The sequence below is a fragment of the Polyodon spathula genome, chromosome 3, assembly GCF_017654505.1.
Source record: "Polyodon spathula isolate WHYD16114869_AA chromosome 3, ASM1765450v1, whole genome shotgun sequence".
Classification (NCBI taxonomy): domain Eukaryota; kingdom Metazoa; phylum Chordata; class Actinopteri; order Acipenseriformes; family Polyodontidae; genus Polyodon; species Polyodon spathula.
In genome coordinates this window covers 187,361-210,917 of record NC_054536.1, presented here as the reverse complement: position 1 = coordinate 210,917, position 23,557 = coordinate 187,361, and the positions used below count along the sequence as shown (strand labels likewise).

At 39.6% G+C, this 23,557-nt stretch overlaps 1 protein-coding gene across 1 annotated transcript in view; it reads right to left on the bottom strand.

Moving 5' to 3' along the window:
- The window catches only part of LOC121309696 (vasoactive intestinal polypeptide receptor-like), a 103,876-nt gene that overhangs the window by 1,828 nt on the left and 78,491 nt on the right, over positions 1–23,557 (bottom strand). The window contains exons 9-12 of the mRNA XM_041242796.1: positions 17,892–17,958; positions 7,251–7,342; positions 4,765–4,894; positions 2,725–2,766 (exon numbers count right to left, since the gene is read on the bottom strand). Coding sequence (XP_041098730.1) covers positions 2,725–2,766; positions 4,765–4,894; positions 7,251–7,342; positions 17,892–17,958 — 331 coding nt within the window. The remainder of the gene's footprint in view (positions 1–2,724; positions 2,767–4,764; positions 4,895–7,250; positions 7,343–17,891; positions 17,959–23,557) is intronic.

Below are 23,557 nucleotides of genomic sequence, written 5' to 3'. Positions count from 1 at the left end.
TTGTATCAACCACATGCATTCTGAAGACCATTGCTTCTATACTTTTATACAGGTGGTTAGGACTGAAGCGCCCATCTTTCCAAACGAGAATTTGCAGAATTTAAAATAGAGGCACACTCTATATTTTAATGTTTGGTTGCAGGGCTGGATTTAAAGACGAGGGGGCTCGATGCTAACCCATATTCTGGGGGCCCTATGCACAATAGCTTGTGAAATGATGTTGTAATTAACAGCCTGAAGGTAAAGTGTATCTACAAGGAAAGTGTTCAGTTCTACGTCAGATGCATGTTCACCATTTAGACCTTGCAAAACAAATACAATGTGTAACTCGTATTGATCTTGGGCATCAGTCGACTCGTCAGTGACCATTGACAAGAAACCAATTTACCAATTCCATAATCTCCTGCTTGTGATACTCGGCAGCTTTAGGTAAGTATTCATGTCTCAGCTGGGCTGATGAAGGAATCACTCCACCATTTGCTACACTCAGTCTGAAGAATTTAGTTTACTTTTTAGTTGTCCAATTTTTCAAGAGGGATATTTGCAGAAACAAACGCCTCTGCCACGTCAAAATGTAATGTGTTTCATGCTTCACGGATTTCAGTGGACACTTGGAACATGGAAGTCACCAGTGTATCTGAGCAATACAGATAACAAGGCACATAACAAAGGAGATAGCTGCTTCTGCATCCAGCACTCAAAGAATATCACGCTTTTTGAGATGTCATAGTAATAAAATATTGACTTGGATCGCATTAGTAAGGAGTTTGGTGATAAAACGAGTGATCAGGAGAGGATTTATCAGTGTGCACGCCTATAAAGAGGTATGGGAAAAATACAGCAAACAAGGGGTGGGGCTTGGCTGGAGATACAGTACTGATGTCTTTTTGCCATAATGTACCTTTTAAACCTGTTTTACTCTGAAAAAAAAAAAAAAAACAGCGCATGTAAAATAAACAGTGCTTGTGAAAATACATTGGACCTTGACCTTGTTTACAATGTGTAGTATTTTAATTTCCCACCTAGATTGCATAAACTGTAGTCACATGACATAATCACTGCAGAGCACTATGTGCATGGTGAATATTACACGCAGGCACACAGCAGATCTGTACAGTTTACTTAATGTGATTTTTTTGTATGAAATACAAATAATTATGAAATAATGTATTTTTATTTCTTAAGAATATTGAAAAAAAATCGTGGTATCGGGCTAATTCCATAATTTCCGCACAGTAAATTAAAGGGAGAGAAACCAATGCTATGGACTTAAACCCTTCTTTGCCGCCTGCAGAAGGGCAGCCTCCCGCATTCTACACGTTTACCTTTACCTGCCTTTTCTTTTAAAACTCAAACCCCTGAATTAAAAAAGAAAGTTTCTAAAATGTAAAGAGGCATACTGTGCACATTTGAGACTGGACAGGTTTTTAAATTGGCTCTAAAACTGAAATAAATGAATGCATAAATTGAGCATGACTCCTACATTTTATCCTGCAGGCTGATGCCTCTGACGTAGGGCTAGAGACATATCTCTCCCAGGAGGTAGAGGGCGTGTAGCATTTGCTATTATACACACTCAGGAAGCTGCTTGTGTGAGAGACTCAGTCCAGATACCTGCAATCGAGAAGGAATGTCTAGCACAAGGAATGTCTCTTCCTGTGTGTTTGGTCCTGGCCGCCCACATGCACATTTTGTAAAATGTCCCAAAAACGTTGACCTTGCGTGGCCCCAATTCTGCTGGAGGCCCCAGTTCTGCTGGGGGCCCTGCCCTATAGCGTAATCTGCATATAGGTTCATCCACCCTGTTTGGTCGAATGTTAAAATTAAGCTGGTTTGTTTTGTCACTTAAGTGTGGTCTATTACAGAGCAATCTATCAATCCAGCTATAATCTATCACAGAGCAATCTATCACTACAAGTGTAACCTATCACAGAACAATCTATCCCTCCAGGTCTAATCTATCACAGAGCAATCTATCACTCCAGGTGTAATCTATCACTTAGCAATCTATCCCTCCAGGTTTAATCTATCACAGAGCAATCTATCCCTCCAGGTGTAATCTATCACAGAGCAATCTATCCCTCCGGGTCTAATCTATCACAGAGCAATCTATCACTCCAGGTGTAATCTATCACAGAGCAATCTATCACTCCAGGTGTAATCTATCACAGAGCAATCTATCCCTCCAGGTTTAATCTATCACAGAGCAATCTATCCCTCCAGGTGTAATCTATCACAGAGCAATCTATCCCTCCGGGTCTAATCTATCACAGAGCAACCTATCACTCCAAGTTTAATCTATCACAGAGCAATCTATCCCTCCAGGTGTAATCTATCACAGAGCAATCTATCACTCCAGGTCTAATCTATCACAGAGCAATCTATCACTCCAGGTCTAATCTATCACAGAGCAATCTATCACTCCAGGTCTAATCTATCACAGAGCAATCTATCCCTCCAGGTGTAATCTATCACAGAGCAATCTATCACTCCAGGTATAATCTATCACAGATCAATCTTTCACAATCTCTCCAGTTGAAAATGCACTTTGAGGAAAGGAAATTAATCACCAACGTTCTTGGCTTCTGGAACAACTACTATGCAAGTAATGAGTAGAAAACAACATTTACAGATTCAGAAACCCTTATCAGGAAGAAGGAAGGAAAACAAGAAAAAGACATTAAAAAAACAAAAACACAGCCCATTTCAAACTGCCAGCTTTACCTCTCCATTAAGGAAACAATACAGGACAGCCACCACGAAGCCCTGCAAAACAACAGAAGAATTGTGTTAGACCCCAGAATTCAGGGCTAAGGTGCAAAGTGACCCTTGCCTGGAAGCAACTTTCTTACATCCTGTATGCAGATTCTTAAAAAATACATCTTTAATAAATAACATTGCTCAGGGCCTTATTCCACTAAATGTATTTTACCATGCTAGCTTTCACATGCTGTCTCCACTTCAGGTCATTCACAAAGAGTTTACCACTGTACCAGTTCTTCTCTATAAAGAAAGCACAATGTGGATGATAAAAAACTTCAACCCAATAACTCAAAATGTTTATAGGGGTGTTCTGATACTCATATTTTCAGAGTAATTGCCTTTAAGAAATGTGTTTGGTATAAATTAATTGGTTTTAATTAAATGGAATAAAACATCTTCATTACTCAACACAAAACAATGCAGTCTCTCTGTAGTTTTCGATATAAAACTGACAGACATTACAGGGTTAACATGTGCTATGTGTTCATGCCCCGCTAGCAGTAGAGTATTCTGACACAATGCTGAGCCACCCCTCTATATTATCAAATCCAGACTCACACACGGAATGTTTCCTATGCACTACATCATGTGTTGCCAGACAGGGGATTTGTTTTATTTTGTACAAGAAACAAAATCTAGTTATGTAAAGTAGCTTTTCTCATTTAAAAAATGGTTGGAAATTACAGGATTAATTAATTCTGACTGTCGAATGTAATGAAATAAACTAAAAACAATGTTCAGCTTTTTATATGATAAAAAGTGGGTTTTCAGCAGTTTGTAAATGTGCTATTCAAATCCCATTATTTAGTCATTCTGATGAATACATGCCTTATACTTATCATTCTTATACATCATCCAGAATTACAGAGATCACACATTTACTCTGCTCGTCAATAAACACACAGAAGAAACACTGGGATTAGTTCTGAGTGTCTAACAGCTTGGATTCATCATGCTGAGAGATGTCAGTTTTATAAGACTATTCTGGAATGTATTCGCTGATAGTTTTCCCACATAAAGCCCCCTTTTCTACAGCCCATAATGAAGAAAACAAACAAACAAACAAAAATGAAATGCTGACCATTTCTGAAAAGGTTAAAGTCATGTTCTTAAATCAGGCTGCTATTGAGAGTATAAAGACCATTAAAGATTGTTTTTCCTCATAAAGAGCTTAGGGACTCGCAGCTAGCAAAGCAGATGGCCATTTTCTTACTGCCCAGGGGCTGAAGGCAGGAGGTGCACAATGAGTGTAGCTGTTACTGTATGAGTGAGCAGTATTAGAAATAGATATTTATAAACAGCTTTGAAAAAAGGCAGTGCACAATAATAACCTGCTTCATTCACTTGAAGTATTCTTCTTTTCTGGAAGTGCTTTCTTATCTGAAAATTGCCAGTTATTATCTTCATACACATGGCTGTGCTCTGTCACTGCTATGGTAGTTAAGGAGCCTCACCTGCATTAATCATAATCAGGAGCATCATAAATATGCAGCCACCCTCTTATTGTGCACATTACTGACCTGGCCTGACTGCTCCAGCAATCACTCTAGATATTCCAAGTGAAGAGGATGGATATTAACTCAAACTGGGATCCACACAGCCACTCTCTTATTGTGCACATTACTGACCTGTCCTGACTGCTCCAGCAATCACTCTAGATATTCCAAGTGAAGAGGATGGATATTAACTCAGACTGGGATCCAGGTGCCTTGCACCTGTTCTTCAGATTGGAGCCTTGGTGTGATAACCTGGTCTTACTTTAAAAGCAGCAGGGTCCCAAAGGGGCTGCAGTGCTCTGAGTGCAATGCTGAAATGGCTTCCACTTGGCTGAAAGATTCACCCGGCACATATGGCACAGACCTTTCCCTGCTGCTTCATCAAGCAGCAACTTGACCTTTCAAAGAGACTCACATGACATGATATTGTTTGGCTCATGAAAAGGGATATTTACAGTGCATTTATCCAAATGCTTGCAGGTGAGTTTTTGGTTTCTTGGCTTACCTGAAATGAACCCAGAACAAGCTCAAAGATCAGCTTCACATCCACTCTAAAGTGGTCAGGAACAAATGCAAAAATGATGTAATGAGCACCGAAGAGAGGAATCAGCAGCAAGGTGGATTTTGCCAGTTTTCTGTGGAACAATCACACATAAACAGTAATGGTGTTATACTCCTTAGAACTACAAAATATGGGAATCCAGGTGGATAAGCATTTCCAAATGAGAGCCTCACAGTACAATGAGTGGCTGGAAGTCAGATGCAAATGGAATGTTCTAAACTCATCACACCATCAGTTAGGCTGTCATATACATGTGAGCCCTGGTACAAGACTGACCCTCCTGTCATAGAGGAATGAGGAACTCTATACATGTGAGCCCTGGTACAAGACTGACCCTCCTGTCATAGAGGAATGAGGAACTCTATACATGTGATCCCTGGTACAAGACTGACCCTCCTGTCATAGAGGAATGAGGAACTCTATACATGTGAGCCCTGGTACAAGACTGACCCTCCTGTCATAGAGGAATGAGGAACTCTATACATGTGAGCCCTGGTACAAGACTGACCCTCCTGTCATAGAGGAATGAGGAACTCTATACATGTGAGCCCTGGTACAAGACTGACCCTCCTGTCATAGAGGAATGAGGAACTCTATACATGTGATCCCTGGTACAAGACTGACCCTCCTGTCATAGAGGAATGAGGAACTCTATACATGTGATCCCTGGTACAAGACTGACCCTCCTGTCATAGAGGAATGAGGAACTCTATACATGTGATCCCTGGTACAAGACTGACCCTCCTGTCATAGAGGAATGTTGAACTCTGAGCAAACTGCATTATTCATAGAATAATGAGGAAAACTATATTCATTAGTAACAAAAACTAGTGCTGCATAAAATCACAAAAAAACAAACTTACATTACAATAATAAAATTGTTAAGTTAAAAGATTTATCGTTGTATTCTCCCTAAATATCAGTCCAGAAAGAGCAATACAATCGGCGGATCCGAAGCCGAGCCCTGTAAATTGATGTATTCCACCCGGAATGGTCACTAAAATTTGTGAAGAAGTCCGAGATAACCGTGATATATAGATATATATCTATACTGCTTATTTATATATATATATATATATATATATATATATTATTATATATATATATATATATATATGATTATATAAAGGGGTTGCATGTTGGGTTTCATTGCTTGATTGATTGAAGAGGTGATGGAAAGGGGTTGCATGGTGGATTTCATTGCTTGTTTGATTAAAGAGGTGGTGGAAAGGGGTTGCATGTAGGGTTTCATTGCTTGATTGATTGAAGAGGCTATGGAAAGGGGTTGCATGTTGGGTTTCATTGCTTGATTGATTGATTGAAGAGGTTATGGAAAGGGGTTGCATGTTGGGTTTCATTGCTTGATTGATTGAAGAGGTGATGGAAAGGGGTTGCATGTTGAGGTTCTTTATTGATTGAAGAGGTTATGGAAAGGGGTTGCATGTTGAGTTTCATTGCTTGATTGATTGATTGAAGAGGTTATGGAAAGGGGTTGCATGTTGGGTTTCATTGCTTGATTGATTGAAGAGGTGATGGAAAGGGGTTGCATGTTGGGTTTCATTGCTTGATTGATTGAAGAGGTTATGGAAAGGGGTTGCATGTTGTGTTTCATTGCTTGATTGATTGATTGAAGAGGTGATGTAAAGGGGTTGCATGTTGAGGTTCTTTATTGATTGAAGAGGTTATAGAAAGGGGTTGCATGTTGGGTTTCATTGCTTCATTGATTAAAGAGGTGATGGAAAGGGGTTGCATGGTGGATTTCATTGCTTCATTGATTGAAAAGGTTATGGAAAGGGGTTGCATGTTGGGTTTCATTGCTTGATTGATTGATTGAAGAGGTTATGGAAAGGGGTTGCATGTTGGGTTTCATTGCTTGATTGATTGAAGAGGTGATGGAAAGGGGTTGCATGTTGAGGTTCTTTATTGATTGAAGAGGTTATGGAAAGGGGTTGCATGTTAGGTTTCATTACTTGATTGATTAAAGAGGTGATGGAAAGGGGTTGCATGGTGGATTTCATTGCTTCATTGATTGAAAAGGTTATGGAAAGGGGTGCATGTTGGGTTTCATTGCTTGATTGATTGAAGAGGTGATGGAAAGGGGTTGCATGTTGAGGTTCTTTATTGATTGAAGAGGTTATAGAAAGGGGTTGCATGTTGGGTTTCATTGCTTGATTGATTGAAGAGGTGATGGAAAGGGGTTGCATGTTGAGGTTCTTTATTGATTGAAGAGGTTATGGAAAGGGGTTGCATGTTGGGTTTCATTGCTTGATTGATTGAAGAGGTGATGGAAAGGGGTTGCATGTTGAGGTTCTTTATTGATTGAAGATGTTATGGAAAGGGGTTGCATGTTGCTGCAAATGGTACATTTCCTAACAGATTTGACAAATAGACAGGGTTTATCACAGATAAGCTCTAAATTCTATACTCACAAATACTGGTTGGATTCGCTCCTCCCCACATCCGGAGAGTGCAGCTTTTGAACCAGTATGCGGATAATGCAGATTAAGAGAATAGAATTAGCCTGCAAAATAAATTAAAACTAGAATAAGGGCTATTGTAGGGGTGCAACAGTTTATGTTTTAATGGATAAAAATACACACACACACACATGTACAGACGTAATAACTTTCCATTATGGCCCTCCTATCCAGTCCATGTTTATATATATATACACACAGTACCTACAAAAAATCTACACCCGCTTTCAACATTTTCACCTTTTGTTGCCTTATAGCCGGGAATTAAAATGCATTAAAATGCATTTTTCTACAATCCTACCCCACAACTTCCAAGTGAAAAAAATATTCTAGAAATTTGTAGAAAATTAATTAAAAATAAAAACAGAAACAGCTTGGTTGGATAAGTGTCCACCCACCTTGTAATAGCAATCATAAATTTGCTCAGGTGTAAACAGTCGCCTTCAAAATCACACACCAAGTTAAGTGGCCTCCAGCTGTGTTAAACTGTAGTGATTCAACATAGTTTCAGCAGTTCCTGTAGGTTCCCTCTGCTGGGTAGTGCATTTCAAAGCAAAGATTCAACCATGAGCACCAAAACCCTTTCAAAAGAACTCTTTGTTGAAAAGTACAGATCAGGGGATGGGTATAAAAAAATATCAAAGGCCTTGAATATCCCTTGGAGCATGGTCAACAATTATTAAGAAGTGGAAAGTGTATGCACCACCAAGACCCTGCCTAGATCAGGCCGTCCCTCCAAACTGGATGACCGAGCAAGGAGACTGATCAGAGAGGCTACCAAGATGCCAATGGCAACTTTACAAGAGCTACAAGCTTTAATCTTTTAGCTTCAAGCTAAAAGCTTGAACTGGTCAAAGTGTGCATGTGACAACAATATCCCAAGCACTCCACAAATCTGGCCTGTATGGTAGGGTGGCAAGAAGGAAGCCATTACTCAAGAAAGCCCATCTTGAATCCTATTTGAATTGCGCAAAAAAAAAAAAAACTCAGGAGATTCTGTAGCCATGTGGCAAAAAGTTTTGTGGTCTGATGAAACCTTTTGGCCTAAATGCAAAGCGTTATGTTTGGTGCAAACCCAACTCAGCACATCACCCAAAGAACACCATCCCTACTGTGAAGCATGGTGGTGACAGCATCATGCTATGGGGATGTTTCTCATTGGCAGGGACTGGGGCACCTGAATGGAACAAAGTACAGAGAAGTCCTTGAGGAAAACCTGCTGCCCTCTGCAAGAAAGGTGAAACTGGGACGGAAGTTCACTTTTCAGCATGACAACGAACCAAAGCACACAGCCAAAGCTACACTGGAGTGGCTAAGGAACAAAAAGGTAAATGTCCTTGAGTAGCCCAGTCAAAGCCCTGACAGAGCTTGAACAGTTTTGTGAAGAAGAATGGTTAAATATTGCCAGTTCTTGGTGTGCAAAGTTAGTAGAGGCCTATCCCAACAGACTCACAGCTGGTGCCAAAGGTACTTCCAAAAAGTATTAACTCAGCGGGTGGAGGCTTATCCAATTATGAACTTTCAGTTTTCTATTTTTAATATATAATTTTTTTTCTCAATAACATAAAATGTTTTTCCCCCTAACAGTGTGGAGTATGGTGTGTAGATAAGTGGAAATGCATGAAACTCTGAGGCACTGACACAACAAAATTTTGAAAAAGTTCAAGGGGGTGTAGATTTTTCTATATCCGTAACATATGGAAGTTCTCTCTTTTTTTTAATATATATATATATATATATATATATATATATATATATATATATATATATATATATATATATACACACACACACACACAATCAATGTAAAAAATGAGGCTTGCTACAAGGAAAGAAACATGCCGTGTATCAAAGAAGCTAACACTAACCCTAACCCTGATTACTTTATTTGTCTCACTCCATATGAGTAACAGGGATGCATTGCAAGGCAAAATGACTTAAAAGCATGCTCCAGTTATGAAGCTTAGTAGCTTTGCTAATTATCTTTATAAGTACACGTTTTATTGTGATTTTCCGGTTAATTCACAGTCTGGTTAACAGCCTTTCAGATAGTGGAGGCAACTAAATATCCTTTCAGTGTCCACAACATCTAGCTGTAAAGAAATCTGTCACGGGCTTCTGTTCCCGGCATTTCCTTGCTCAGATAGGTTTCACTTTTCTGTCCTCTCTGAAAGTGGTCTGCTCCTTTTCTAGTGTTTCTGTAGTGCCTGTAGGAAGAGGAGGAGCTGAATGTCTTTCTTGGGGTTGACAGTTACATTATTCCTCCAGTTGTTACAGTATCTTACTGCATGTTGCCTTTCTTTGGCAGTTCACCATTATTATTAGGCACTTCTTCATGTGACAGTTGTTCCACGCATGTTTTTCTGTTGCTTCTCTGATGTATTTCTAGGTCCTGCTTTTAGTATGTCTGTATCATCAGCGGCATCTGTTTATGTTTCATAATGCCCTGCATTGAATCCAGTACTTTATTCTACTATGGAATTCATTCCATTGGCCTAAACAGTGGGGAGCATTGACTGAATCACTCAAACTGGACCCTCAGCTACACTAAAAGAGGAAACATTTGGGATTTGTGAAAAGAAAACATTCACATGACTTCAAAGTCAATCTATTGAATAGACTCTGCTGAGTTAAATATCATTCTATTGAATAAACTCTGCTGAGTTCAATGTCATTCTATTGAATAAACTCTGCTGAGTTCAATGTCATTTTATTGAATAGACTTTGTGGAGTTCAATGTGATTCTATTGAATAGACTCCATTGAGTTCAGTGTCATTCTATTGAATACTCTGCTGAGTTCAATGTCATTCTATTGAATATTCTCTGCTGAGTTCAATGTCATTCTATTGAATATTCTCTGCTGAGTTCAATGTCATTCTATTGAATATTATCTGTGAGTTCAATGTCATTCTATTGAATATTCTCTGCTGAGTTCAATGTCATTCTATTGAATATTCTCTGCTGAGTTCAATGTCATTCTATTGAATAGACTCTGCTGAGTTCAATGTCATTCTATTGAATAGACGTCGCTAAGTTCAATGTCATTCTTTGGGTTTATTATAAAAAGGGCTTCAAGATGCAGCGGTTCAGCATCTCTTTAGATTCTGTGTCCTCCTAGTTTCCTAGATGCAGTGCCTCTAAATTGTTTAGTCATGTCAAATCTACACTGTTTACTTCTCTCATGCTTTCACTGTTTTCTTTTAGGCTTTGACCACGATGCTTCTTTGAAAAGAAGAAAAAATATTTTTTTTGAAAACATGTTTGCTTCTCAAAAATAGCCTGCATCTTATATTCAGGCATAGTGATGCATGTATTAAATTCGCCAGCAAAAGATGTGACTACTGAAGTATACAAACAACACCGTAAGTGACTGCCAAAAAAAGAGGAACAAAGACATCAGTGCTCAAATGCACAAGCAGCAACGTGACTGACTGCCAAGAGGAACAAAGACATCAGTGCCCAAATACACAAGCAACAATGTGACTGACTGCTCAGAAAAGACAAACCATGACAAACAGACAGCCATTTTCAAAGAAGCATCATTAGCTTCCTGAGTCAGCAATGTCCTGACAGAATGGGACTGTAGTGAATGCATGTTTCCCATTTGAAATCCTACATTACTGTGCAGAGGCTCATGCTGCAATATGTCTAAACTTCCTGCTGGCTCCCTTCTGGCCATTTCCATTCAAAGCACAACAGAAGTTGAAGTCTTTCTTCCATGGGGTGCAAGGACATATCTCTTCACTAAGGAAATTGACTCTCTTCCTTGCCAGGGCTGAGATCCAGATGCTTGTCACTCCTTTGTGTGGGCTCAGACCCAAAGAAATGACTAATGCAAGCCTCAGAGTGCATGTAGATAATACTGGATTGCTGCACAAACTGAAGTGCAAGCTTACATCTTGAGAATACCCCCAGAAGAACTGCCTAGTTACTTACATCTTGAGAATTTTGAAACCCTAATCCTAACCCTAACCCAAACTAAACCTTGTGTGCAGAATGTGGCGTCTCCGGGTGAATGAATTGGGTGTTGATTGGGAGATGGCCATGTGTATGTAGACATGTCTGTTCCTGTGTCCAGGAGGGGGAGAAAGAGGTGTGTGTGTGTATATGTGTATGTGTGTTAAAAAGGAGGAACGTGTGTGTGTGTCTGTTCAAGAGGAGGAACGTGTGTTTCTGTCTGTTCAAGAGGAGGAACGTGTGTTTCTGTCTGTTCAAGAGGAGGAACGTGTGTTTCTGTCTGTTCAAGAGGAGGAACGTGTGTTTCTGTCTGTTCAAGAGGAGGAACGTGTGTTTCTGTCTGTTCAAGAGGAGGAACGTGTGTTTCTGTCTGTTCAAGAGGAGGAACGTGTGTTTCTGTCTGTTCAAGAGGAGGAACATGTGTTTCTGTCTGTTCAAGAGGAGGAACGTGTGTTTCTCTCTGTTCAAGAGGAGGAACGTGTGTTTCTGTCTGTTCAAGAGGAGGAACGTGTGTTTCTGTCTGTTCAAGAGGAGGAACGTGTGTTTCTGTCTGTTCAAGAGGAGGAACGTGTGTGTGTGTGTCTGTGTGTGAAAGAGAGGTGGAACTTGTGTGTGTGTGTGTGTGTGTGAGAGAGAGAGAGAGAGGTAACGACAAAGAAATGAAAGTGAAAGTAAAACAGTAAGAAAGCGAGCAATTGCTACTAGTGTCAGGCTGACCAGCACGGTATTTACTTACGGGATTAGTGTGTGAGATTTGTTTTGTTTAAATATTGATTTTGCTCTATGAGCAGTGTTTTGTGTACAACCTTTTTATTTACTTTTTGTTTCAATAAAATGGCACCAGAGCGCTCTTTCAACTGTAGTTCCTGCCTGTGTGTCTCTCTGTCAGCTTTCTGGTCTGGGAACGTCTTCGCTCAGCCAACCTGTCACAGCATTATTGTTTAGTGATTTTTGACCATTCTTCAATGCAAAATTATTCCAGTTCATTCACATTCCGAGGACCTCCCTTGTGCACAGCCTTCTTCAACTCATACTAAAGATTCTCCCTTCATCACACAGGTCCCGAGTACCTCCTCAACCTACTGACCCGCTATGTCCCTGCCCGCAAGCTGAGGTCCTCCGACTCTGGCCTGCTTGTCATCACCAAGCAAAAGCACACCACACTTGGAGAACACTCATTTAGCTTCATGGCTCTGACTCTCTGGAACTCTCTCCCAGCTTTGGTGCGTGATGCTCCCACCGTGCTTGCTTTAAATCAACTCTCAAGACCCACCTGTTCTCTTTTGCTTTCCATGCTCTTTAAGTCTGGTATCTGCTATTAGCTGCTGTGTTTCTCCTACTATTTCACATACTATTTTACTTTCCACTGTATTTAATGTACTAATTCATGTATTATGCTCCTATCATGTATTATGCACTTTCCACTGTATTTAATGTATTGCCCTTTTTTTAGCCTGCATTACACATTTCTCTGTTTTTAAAATATTGTGGATTTTCTTGTTGTTACTGCACTTTGTAAAGCATTTTGTGATGATGGTCAACTATGAAAGGCACTATATACAATTAAGATTGATTGATTGATGACTAGGCCATTCCAGAACCTGATTTTATTCTTCTTTAACCATTCTGAAGTAGATTTTGATGTACTCTTTGGATTGTTATTGTGTTGGAATGTCCAGTTGCGCTTTAAACAAAGTTTTGTAGCGGAGGGTTTCAGATGATTGGCGACTATCTTTTGGTATGCTATGGAATCCATTTTACCATGTATTGGAAGTAAAGTTCCTGCGCCATTAAAGGAAAAACAGCCCCATAGAATGATATTACTACCTCCATGCTTGAAAATAGGTATGGTTTTCTTTTCTTTGTACACCTCAACAGACTTTCTCCAAACATAACGACTATCAGCATGGCCAAATAACTCGATTTTTATTTCCTCACTCCACACCTTTGACCATCCATCATTCAAATGCTGTTTTGCAAACTTTAAGCGACTGTCCTTGTGACGTTTTCTTAAGAGTGGCTTTTTCCTTGGCCCATGACTATTTAGACCTTCACCATGCAATACTCGACCTATGGTTGAAATGGAAACCTCAGTCCCACTTACAGCCAGTTCTCTTTGAATATCTTTGGCAGTCAATCTCGAAACCTTCCTCACAATTTTTCTACTTCTTGGAGAAAGAAGCTTCTTTCTTCCAGACCAAGGGAGCGTTGTGACAGTACCATGAGTCTTGCACTTCTTGAATATATAAACAATAGTTGAAATTGGGATACTCAAATGCTTGGAAATCTTAGAACCTTCTCCATCTTTATGATAATAAATAATTTTATGACTAAAGTCTTCAGACAACTCTTTATTTTTTCCCATATTGACTTACTGGTAATGACAGCAATCATGCTATGCCAAACCCTTTAATACTCTTTAAAAATGTTCACCTACAATCCAGCATTTCCTAGGCTTTTCTAGAATTAGGTTCTGCGTTATCATATTGAAATCTCTAGCACCTTGTAGATAATACTATATTAGCATCAAAGGGTATGAATACTTTTGAATTAGCATTTTTGGAGTTTTGCAAACAAACAAAAAAAAATTGCTGAAATAAATAATTATGGACATCTATTTTAACTTTTATTTCTTCATCCACAAAAGCATAACTTTTGCTAAGAAAGATTCTTCCTAAAATTCTTTATTTTTGAGAAATTTCTAGAGATTATAAAATTTCCATTGGAGTATAGTTATATATATTCTTTTTTGAGAAGGGCTCCCATTTGACATTTACCCAGCTAGCTGGATCGGATAAATGGCCCATTTATAAAAGTAATGATACATTCCTCCTGACAGTGCAAAATGGCAAACCCATTTCCCAAAGGGCTTGCAGCCTTTAATTCAAGTACAATATGATGCTGGTTGTTCTTTCTTACCAACAAAGAAAGATTGCTGTAATATAAAAGCAGCTGCAGATTAGTATTCAGGTAGACATTACAAAGTTTAAAACTGGCAAGGGATCACAACCCTAAAGTATATATATATATATATATATATATATATATATATATATATATATATATATATATATATACACACACACACACACACACACTGTATATATATGATTTTTAGCTTCTCGTTTACAGGATTCTCTCTCAATATGTTTTGATATTGCGGTTTAGCCCTGTTCCATTGTCGACTATGATTACTATTACAGACCATTTATCACACCCATTTAGTCTGTCAAGTTCACAGAGTACCTTTTAAAGAATCTGCTTATGTAATGGAGAGCCACTCGGACCTTAAATAATCATTTCATTAATACAAAATGATTGAGGCTGATCTATAAAATAGAATATTTAGTATACTAAAATAAGATTAGTTCAAAAAACATTCCTTATAACACTGATTAGGCGATAATATTGTAACCCTTAATTGAGTTTATTTTAGTATTATTACTTGTATATCTAATAGTAGATCCAGCATCAGCTAGGGAAATTGTGTTTCAGTGGACAGGTTCTGGTTACACTCTGGTGTACCCGATGTACTTAGAGATTGCATGCTGATAACACTTTACATTAAGTGACTCTGATTACTGTGTATTTACATAGCAGCTACTTAATAAATACATGTGTACTTATACACAATTACAATGCTATTATACACAGTTATAATGTACTTAATGTATACATTTTGTTGCATGATATAACCCTAACCCAAACTCTTTTCTGATACAATTGTGTACTTACATATAATGTGCGAAACGATGTACACATTAAGTACATTGTAGCTATGCATAATAGCGTTGTAGTTATGTGTAAGAGCACATGCATTTACAAAGTAGCTACTCTTTAAATAAGCAGCAATTAGAGACATAAGAACATAAGAAAGTTTACAAATGAGAGGAGGCCATTCAGCCCATCTTACTCGTTTGGTTGTTAGTAGCTTATTGATCCCAGAATCTCATCAAGCAGCTTTTTGAAGGACCCCAGGGTGTCAGCTTCAACAACATTACTGGGGAGTTGGTTCCAGACCCTCACGATTCTCTATGTAAAAAAAAGTGCCTTCTATTTTCTGTTCTGAATGCTCCTTTGTCTAATCTTTATTTGTAACCCCTGGTCCTTGTTTCTTTATTCAGGTCGAAAAAGTCCCTTGGGTCGACATTGTTAATACCGTTTAGTATTCTGAATGCATGAATCAGATCACTGCGTATTCATTTTTGGTCAAGACTGAACAGATTCAATTCTTTTAGCCTGTCTGCATATGACATACCTTTTAAACCTGGAATAATTCTGGTTGCTCTTCTTTGCACTCTTTCTAGAGCAGCAATATCCTTTTTGTAGCAAGATGACCAGAACTGAACACAATATTCTAGGTGAGATCTTACTAATGCATTGTACAGTTTTAACATTACTTCCCTTGATTTAAATTCAACACTTTTCACAATACATCCGTGAATCTTGTTGACCTTTTTTTATAGCTTCTCCACATTGTCTAGATGAAGACATTTGAGTAAACATAAACTCCTAGGTCTTTTTCATAGGTTCCTTCTTCAATTTCAGTATCTCCCATATGATATTTATAATGCAGATTTTTATTGCCTGCATGCAGTACCTTACACTTTTCTCTATTAAATGTCATTTGCCATGTGTCTGCCCAGTTCTGAATCTTGTCTAGATCATTTTGAATGATATTTGCTGCTGCAACAGTGTTTGCCACGCCTCCTATTTTGTGTCGTCTGCAAATTTAACAAGTTTGCTTACTATATCAGAATCTAAATCATTAATGTAGATTAGGAATAGCAGAGGACCTAATACTGATCCCTGTGGTACACCACTGGCTACCTCACTCCATTTTGAGGTTTCTCCTCTAATCAGTGCATTCTGTTTTCTGCATGTTAACCACTCTCTAAATACATGCATTTCCTTGAATCCCTACTGCATTCAGTTTGAGAATTAATCTTTTATGTGGGACTTTGTCAAAAGTTTTCTGGAAATTTAAATAAACCATGTTTTATGCTTTGCAATTATCGATTGTCGATGTTGCATCCTGAAATAAATCAAGCAGGTTAGTTAGACGCAATCTCCCTTTCCCTTTCCTGACTGTCTCCCAGGATACTGTTACCATATAGGTAATTTTCCATTTTGGATCTTATTATAGTTTCCATAAGTTTACATATAATAGAAGTCAGGCTTATTGGTCTGTAGTTACCTGGTTCAGTTTTGTTTCCCTTTTTGTGGATCAGTGTTACGTTTGCAATTTTCCAGTCTGTCGGTACCACCCCTGTGTCAAGAGACTGCTGCATGATCTTGGTTAGCGGTTTGTAAATTACTTCTTTCATTTCTTTGAGTACTACTGGGTGGATCTCATCTGGCCAAGAGGATTTGTTTATTTTAAGAGCTCCTAGTCCCTTTAACACTTCTGCCTCTGTTATGCTAAAGTTATTTAAAGCTGGATAGGAACAGGTTGACATGTGGGGCATGTTGTCGGTATCCTCCTTTGTAAAAAGTAATCTTTTAATATATTTGCTATTTTTTTCTCTTTGTGCATGATTTTGCCATTTGTATCTCTTAGACATTTAACAACCTCTTTGTTGGGTATGTCAGTCAGTGCTCCAGCTCTGGAGCCACACAGACCTCTGTGTGATGACTATCACAGTATCATGCTGTTTAAGTTTGTGCTGGCTGTTTGTTTTAAATAGTTCACTTAGGTTGGAGCGCTGTGTTTAGCATGCACTTCGTTACTGCAATATGTCAGTAGGTGGCATTTTTTGTATTAAAGTTTACACTTCCTGCTCTGCTTGGTTGTGGGTGTTTTTCTTTGCAAAGTATATTGATAGATAACGTGTATTCTTTAATTCCCTTTCCTGTGCAGCACAGTCTGACCTCTTGAATTAAATAAAGATACACAAGTGTAAACACAACCTGAAAACGATAAGGCTCTCTGCTGCCATCCGGACCTATACCAGCTCAAGTCTGAGTTGTGAATGTAAATGAGGCTTAGAAGTGTAATTATTATGCAACACAAACCCACGTTACCCCAGCTAGTTTTAAACTCTTTGTCCCCCTGGAATGAATTGTGTGGACGCCCATGACCTCCCATTGGAACACATTGCTTTTTACCTGACAAGTAGGATCTAAGCAGGGAGGGGACATGTGGATATGCATGGATGAACGGTTAGGGGATGCTCAATAAGTTTCATGATTTTGCTGCAGTGGAGATTTTGAGTTGTATGACAGAAAAAAATTGTTGTTGTCAAACTTGCTGGTTTAGCATTTCTGACAAATTCTTCACTTTTGCTTTAATCAGGTTTTCATCGTCTTGTCTAATTGGCAAATTGTCTTTATTGTGCTTGTGTGTTTTTTGTCTAATTGGTTTATAAGACGTGTGGAATGCAATGTGCAACCAGCAATCGTCGTGCCGTACATGGGAAAAATTAACCTGGTAATTTACAGAGCTAGCATTACACAAGAATACAAAAATAGAACCCCACAGAAGAGTTTGAGGCATCAGATGTTCTAAACAAGACTGCGTGCTACACGGCAGTGTTACTGATTATTGTGTGATTAAGTTCTAGGGAAAGTGATCTTTAGAGAAAAAGACATGAAAAGACTGAAATCACAGGCATGTTGGAGTCCTGTTAACTTACCAATATTGAAACCAAAATCGGTGCTTTTATGATCCACCAGTATGGAGCCTCAATAATGTCCCAGCAACTATTAAACAAGAACAAAAACATCACTGATAATCACAAACTATTCATGTTACTTTTCTTAACATGGCAAACAATGGTTTGTATGTTTTGCTGTTTGCATTATTGGTTCAGCTTGTGTGCCAGTTTTTACCTCGTTACTCGACTCCATGTATAAACTATTTCTACACAGACCCTCATTTTGTTTGTAAGTGTGCCTGTTCCTCATGAAAATAGTGTGCCTGTTCCTCGTACCAAACGATTTCAATGGTAATTAGCATAGCACTGTAACACCATACATTAGCATTCAATGCAATCCTGTTACAACAGCATAGCACTGTAACACCAGACATTAGCATAGCAATGCAATCATGTGACAACAGCACAGCACTGTAACACCAGACATTAGCATAGCAATGCAATCCTATGACAACAGCATAGCACTGTAACACTAGACATTAGCATAGCAATGCAATCATGTGACAACAGCATAGCACTGTAACACCAGACATTAGCATAGCAATGCAATCCTGTGACAACAGCATAGCACTGTAACACCAGACATTAGCATAGCAATGCAATCATGTGACAACAGCACAGCACTGTAACACCAGACATTAGCATAGCAATGCAATCCTGTGACAACAGCATAGCAATGTAACACCAGACATTAGCATAGCAATGCAATCCTGTGACAACACCATAGCACTGTAACACCAGACATTAGCATAGCAATGCAATCCTGTGACAACAGCATAGCACTGTAACACCAGACATTAGCATAGCAATGCAATCCTGTGACAACACCATAGCAATGTAACACCAGACATTAGCATAGCAATGCAATCCTGTGACAATACCATAGCACTGTAAAACCAGACATTAGCATAGCAATGCAATCCTGTGACAACACCATAGCACTGTAACACCAGACATTAGCATAGCACTGTAATTGCTCTGTACAAAACAGCAATGAGAGCACCATGATGATAAACAGTGTTAGCACAAGTAGACTGGGATGTACCACACGTTGTAACATTTGTAACACATTGTCATTTTGTAACATGCCAATGGTGTCACAGTTAGGCTCAGTAGTACATTATACTGCTATTCAATCCATGCCATTGCACTGCTATTCAATCCATGCCATTGCACTGCTATTCAATCCATGGCACTGCACTGCTATTCAATCCATGCCATTGCACTGCTATTCAATCCATGCCATTGCACTGCTATTCAATCCATGCCATTGCACTGCTATTCAATCCATGGCATTGCACTGCTATTCAATCCATGGCATTGCACTGCTATTCAATCCATGGCATTGCACTGCTATTCAATCCATGGCACTGCACTGCTATTCAATCCATGGCATTGCACTGCTATTCAATCCATGGCATTGCACTGCTATTCAATCCATGCACTGCACTGCTATTCAATCCATTGCACTGCTATTCAATCCATGGCATTGCATTGCACTGCTATTCAATCCATGCCATTGCACTGCTATTCAATCCATGCCATTGCACTGCTATTCAATCCATGCCATTGCACTGCTATTCAATCCATGGCATTGCACTGCTATTCAATCCATGGCCATTGCACTGCTATTCAATCCATGGCATTGCACTGCTATTCAATCCATGGCACTGCACTGCTATTCAATCCATGCCATTGCACTGCTATTCAATCCATGGCATTGCACTGCTATTCAATCCATGGCATTGCACTGCACTGCTATTCAATCCATGCCATTGCATTGCACTGCTATTCAATCCATGGCATTGCACTGCTATTCAATCCATGGCATTGCACTGCTATTCAATCCATGGCACTGCACTGCTATTCAATCCATGGCATTGCATTGCACTGCTATTCAATCCATGCCATTGCACTGCATGGCATTGCACTGCTATTCAATCCATGGCATTGCATTGCACTGCTATTCAATCCATGGCATTGCACTGCTATTCAATCCATGCATTGCATTGCACTGCTATTCAATCCATGGCACTGCACTGCTATTCAATCCATGGCATTGCACTGCTATTCAATCCATGGCATTGCATTGCACTGCTATTCAATCCATGGCATTGCACTGCTATTCAATCCATGGCATTGCACTGCTATTCAATCCATGGCATTGCACTGCTATTCAATCCATGGCATTGCACTGCTATTCAATCCATGCATTGCATTGCACTGCTATTCAATCCATGGCATTGCACTGCTATTCAATCCATGGCATTGCACTGCTATTCAATCCATGGCATTTGCACTGCTATTCAATCCATGCCATTGCACTGCTATTCAATCCATGGCATTGCATTGCTATTCAATCCATGGCATTGCATTGCACTGCTATTCAATCCATGGCATTGCACTGCTATTCAATCCATTGCACTGCTATTCAATCCATGGCATTGCACTGCTATTCAATCCATGGCATTGCACTGCTATTCAATCCATGCCATTGCACTGCTATTCAATCCATGGCATTGGCATTGCACTGCTATTCAATCCATGGCATTGCACTGCTATTCAATCCATGGCACTGCACTGCTATTCATTGCACTGCACTGCTATTCAATCCATGGCACTGCACTGCTATTCAATCCATGGCATTGCACTGCTATTCAATCCATGGCATTGCACTGCTATTCAATCCATGGCATTGCACTGCTATTCAATCCATGCATTGCATTGCACTGCTATTCAATCCATGGCATTGCACTGCACAATCTATTCAATTGCACTGCTATTCAATCCATGGCATTGCACTGCTATTCAATCCATGGCATTGCACTGCTATTCAATCCATGGCATTGCACTGCTATTCAATCCATGCATTGCATTGCACTGCTATTCAATCCATGCATTGCACTGCTATTCAATCCATGGCATTGCATTGCACTGCTATTCAATCCATGGCATTGCACTGCTATTCAATCCATGGCAACTGCACTGCTATTCAATCCATGGCACTGCACTGCTATTCAATCCATGGCACTTGACGACTATATTCTCAGCCGTCCCTTCCGTAACGTCCGGCGCTATTCATGTACGTAACGACATGTATAACACACGGCATGAAAATTCTGGCCGCACTGCTAAGTTACACGTTCCGATGGCAGTTTGCACGTGCGATTCAAGTCCATGGCCGCTACACTGCTATCATCGGTGTCCATGCATTAGGTCACTGTACTCGCTGTACGAACAAGGTAGGTAAACATTAGCCTTGCGTAACGTGACACTACGTTCGTGATCCATGGCGACTGGTCAACGTCACTGCTCTTCATCCATGGGCATTAGGCATTGACTCGACAAAGTTCAATTCCATGCATTGGTGTGATTGCCTGACCTAATTTATGGCAACGATCCATGTACCGATAATGTTATTTGCACTGCTCTTCAATCCATGGCATTGCACTGCTATTCAATCCATGCATTGCATTGCACTGCTATTCAATCCATGGCATTGCACTGCTATTCAATCCATGGCATTGCACTGCTATTCAATCCATGCATTGCATTGCACTGCTATTCAATCCATGGCATTGCATTGCACTGCTATTCAATCCATGGCATTGCACTGCACTGCTATTCAATCCATGGCATTGCACTGCTATTCAATCCATGGCATTGCACTGCTATTCAATCCATGGCATTGCATTGCACTGCAATTCAATCCATGGCATTGCACTGCTATTCAATCCATGGCATTGCACTGCACTTCAATCCAATCCATTGCATTGCACTGCTATTCAATCCATGGCATTGCACTGCTATTCAATCCATTGGCATGGCATTGCACTGCTATTCAATCCATGGCATTGCACTGCACTGCTATTCAATCCATGGCATTGCACTGCTATTCAATCCATGGCATTGCATTGCACTGCTATTCAATCCCATGCACTGCTATTCAATCCATGGCACTGCACTGCTATTCAATCCATGGCATTGCATTGCACTGCTATTCAATCCATGGCATTGCACTGCTCCATTGCAATCCATGCCATTGCACTGCTATTCAATCCATGGCATTGCACTGCTATTCAATCCATGGCATTGCACTGCTATTCAATCCATGCCATTGCACTGCTATTCAATCCATGCCATTGCACTGCTATTCAATCCATGCCATTGCACTGCTATTCAATCCATTGCATTGCACTGCTATTCAATCCATGGCATTGCACTGCTATTCAATCCATGCTATTGCACTGCTATTCAATCCATGGCATTGCACTGCTATTCAATCCATGGCATTGCACTGCTATTCAATCCATGGCATTACACTGCTATTCAATCCATGGCATTGCACTGCTATTCAATCCATGGCATTGCACTGCTATTCAATCCATGGCATTGCATTGCACTGCTATTCAATCCATGGCATTACACTGCTATTCAATCCATGGCATTGCATTGCACTGCTATTCAATCCATGCATTACACTGCTATTCAATCCATGCATTGCACTGCACTGCTATTCAATCCATGCCATTGCACTGCTATTCAATCCATGGCATTGCACTGCTATTCAATCCATGGCATTGCATTGCACTGCTATTCAATCCATGGCATTGCACTGCTATTCAATCCATGGCATTACACTGCTATTCAATCCATGGCATTACACTGCTATTCAATCCATGGCATAGCCATTGCTGGTTTGTTGGTAATGCAGTAGGTTGTTAACTGTTCTGCACATTTTCACAGAAATACACGCTATTGTGATAGCACCCCAATGGCATGAATTCAGAAGCCACAGCTCCTATTCACCCAAAATGTGCAGCATTATTGCTGCATGTTGATGTTACTCCAGCACCATGGCCCTTCACAGCAAGGAGCAATGGCTACAAAAATGTGCTGCCTATAAATGTGCTATGTAAGCACTCAACAATGTAACGAATCAAAGTGAAAGTAGAATACCAGTGTTATGTATGTAAGCACTCAACAATGTAACGAATCAAAGTGAAAGTAGAATACCAGTGTTATGTATGTAAGCACTCAACAATGTAACGAATCAAAGTGAAAGTAGAATACCAGTGTTATGTATGTAAGCACTCAACAATGTAACGAATCAAAGTGAAAGTAGAATACCAGTGTTATGTATGTAAGCACTCAACAATGTAACGAATCAAAGTGAAAGTAGAATACCAGTGTTATGTATGTAAGCACTCAACAATGTAACGAATCAAAGTGAAAGTAGAATATCATGGTGGTACAAGATGTTAAATTAAAAATGAATTGTGTCTGTATGTCACAATGATGGCTGCAGTGGGTGACGTCAGACCAGAAGCAGGAAATAAACGACAGAGAGGTGGAGTTTGGTGGAGCTGAGAGAATGGCTTCGCTCAGCATTTAATCAGCATTTAATAAAATGAACAGAACAGTAAATAAAAAGGTTGTAACAAACAAAAACACAGGACACGGCACATTCGCCAAAACAAAAAAGAGACAAACAAAACGGACTATACAGACAAACACAGTGAGCAGATATTTTCTACTATTATTATTATTATTATTATTATTATTACCTCCGTCTCTTATCCCGTTCTCCACTCACCAAACACACAACCCCGAGTGGGTGAAAACATGTTGCTTTTATGCAGCTG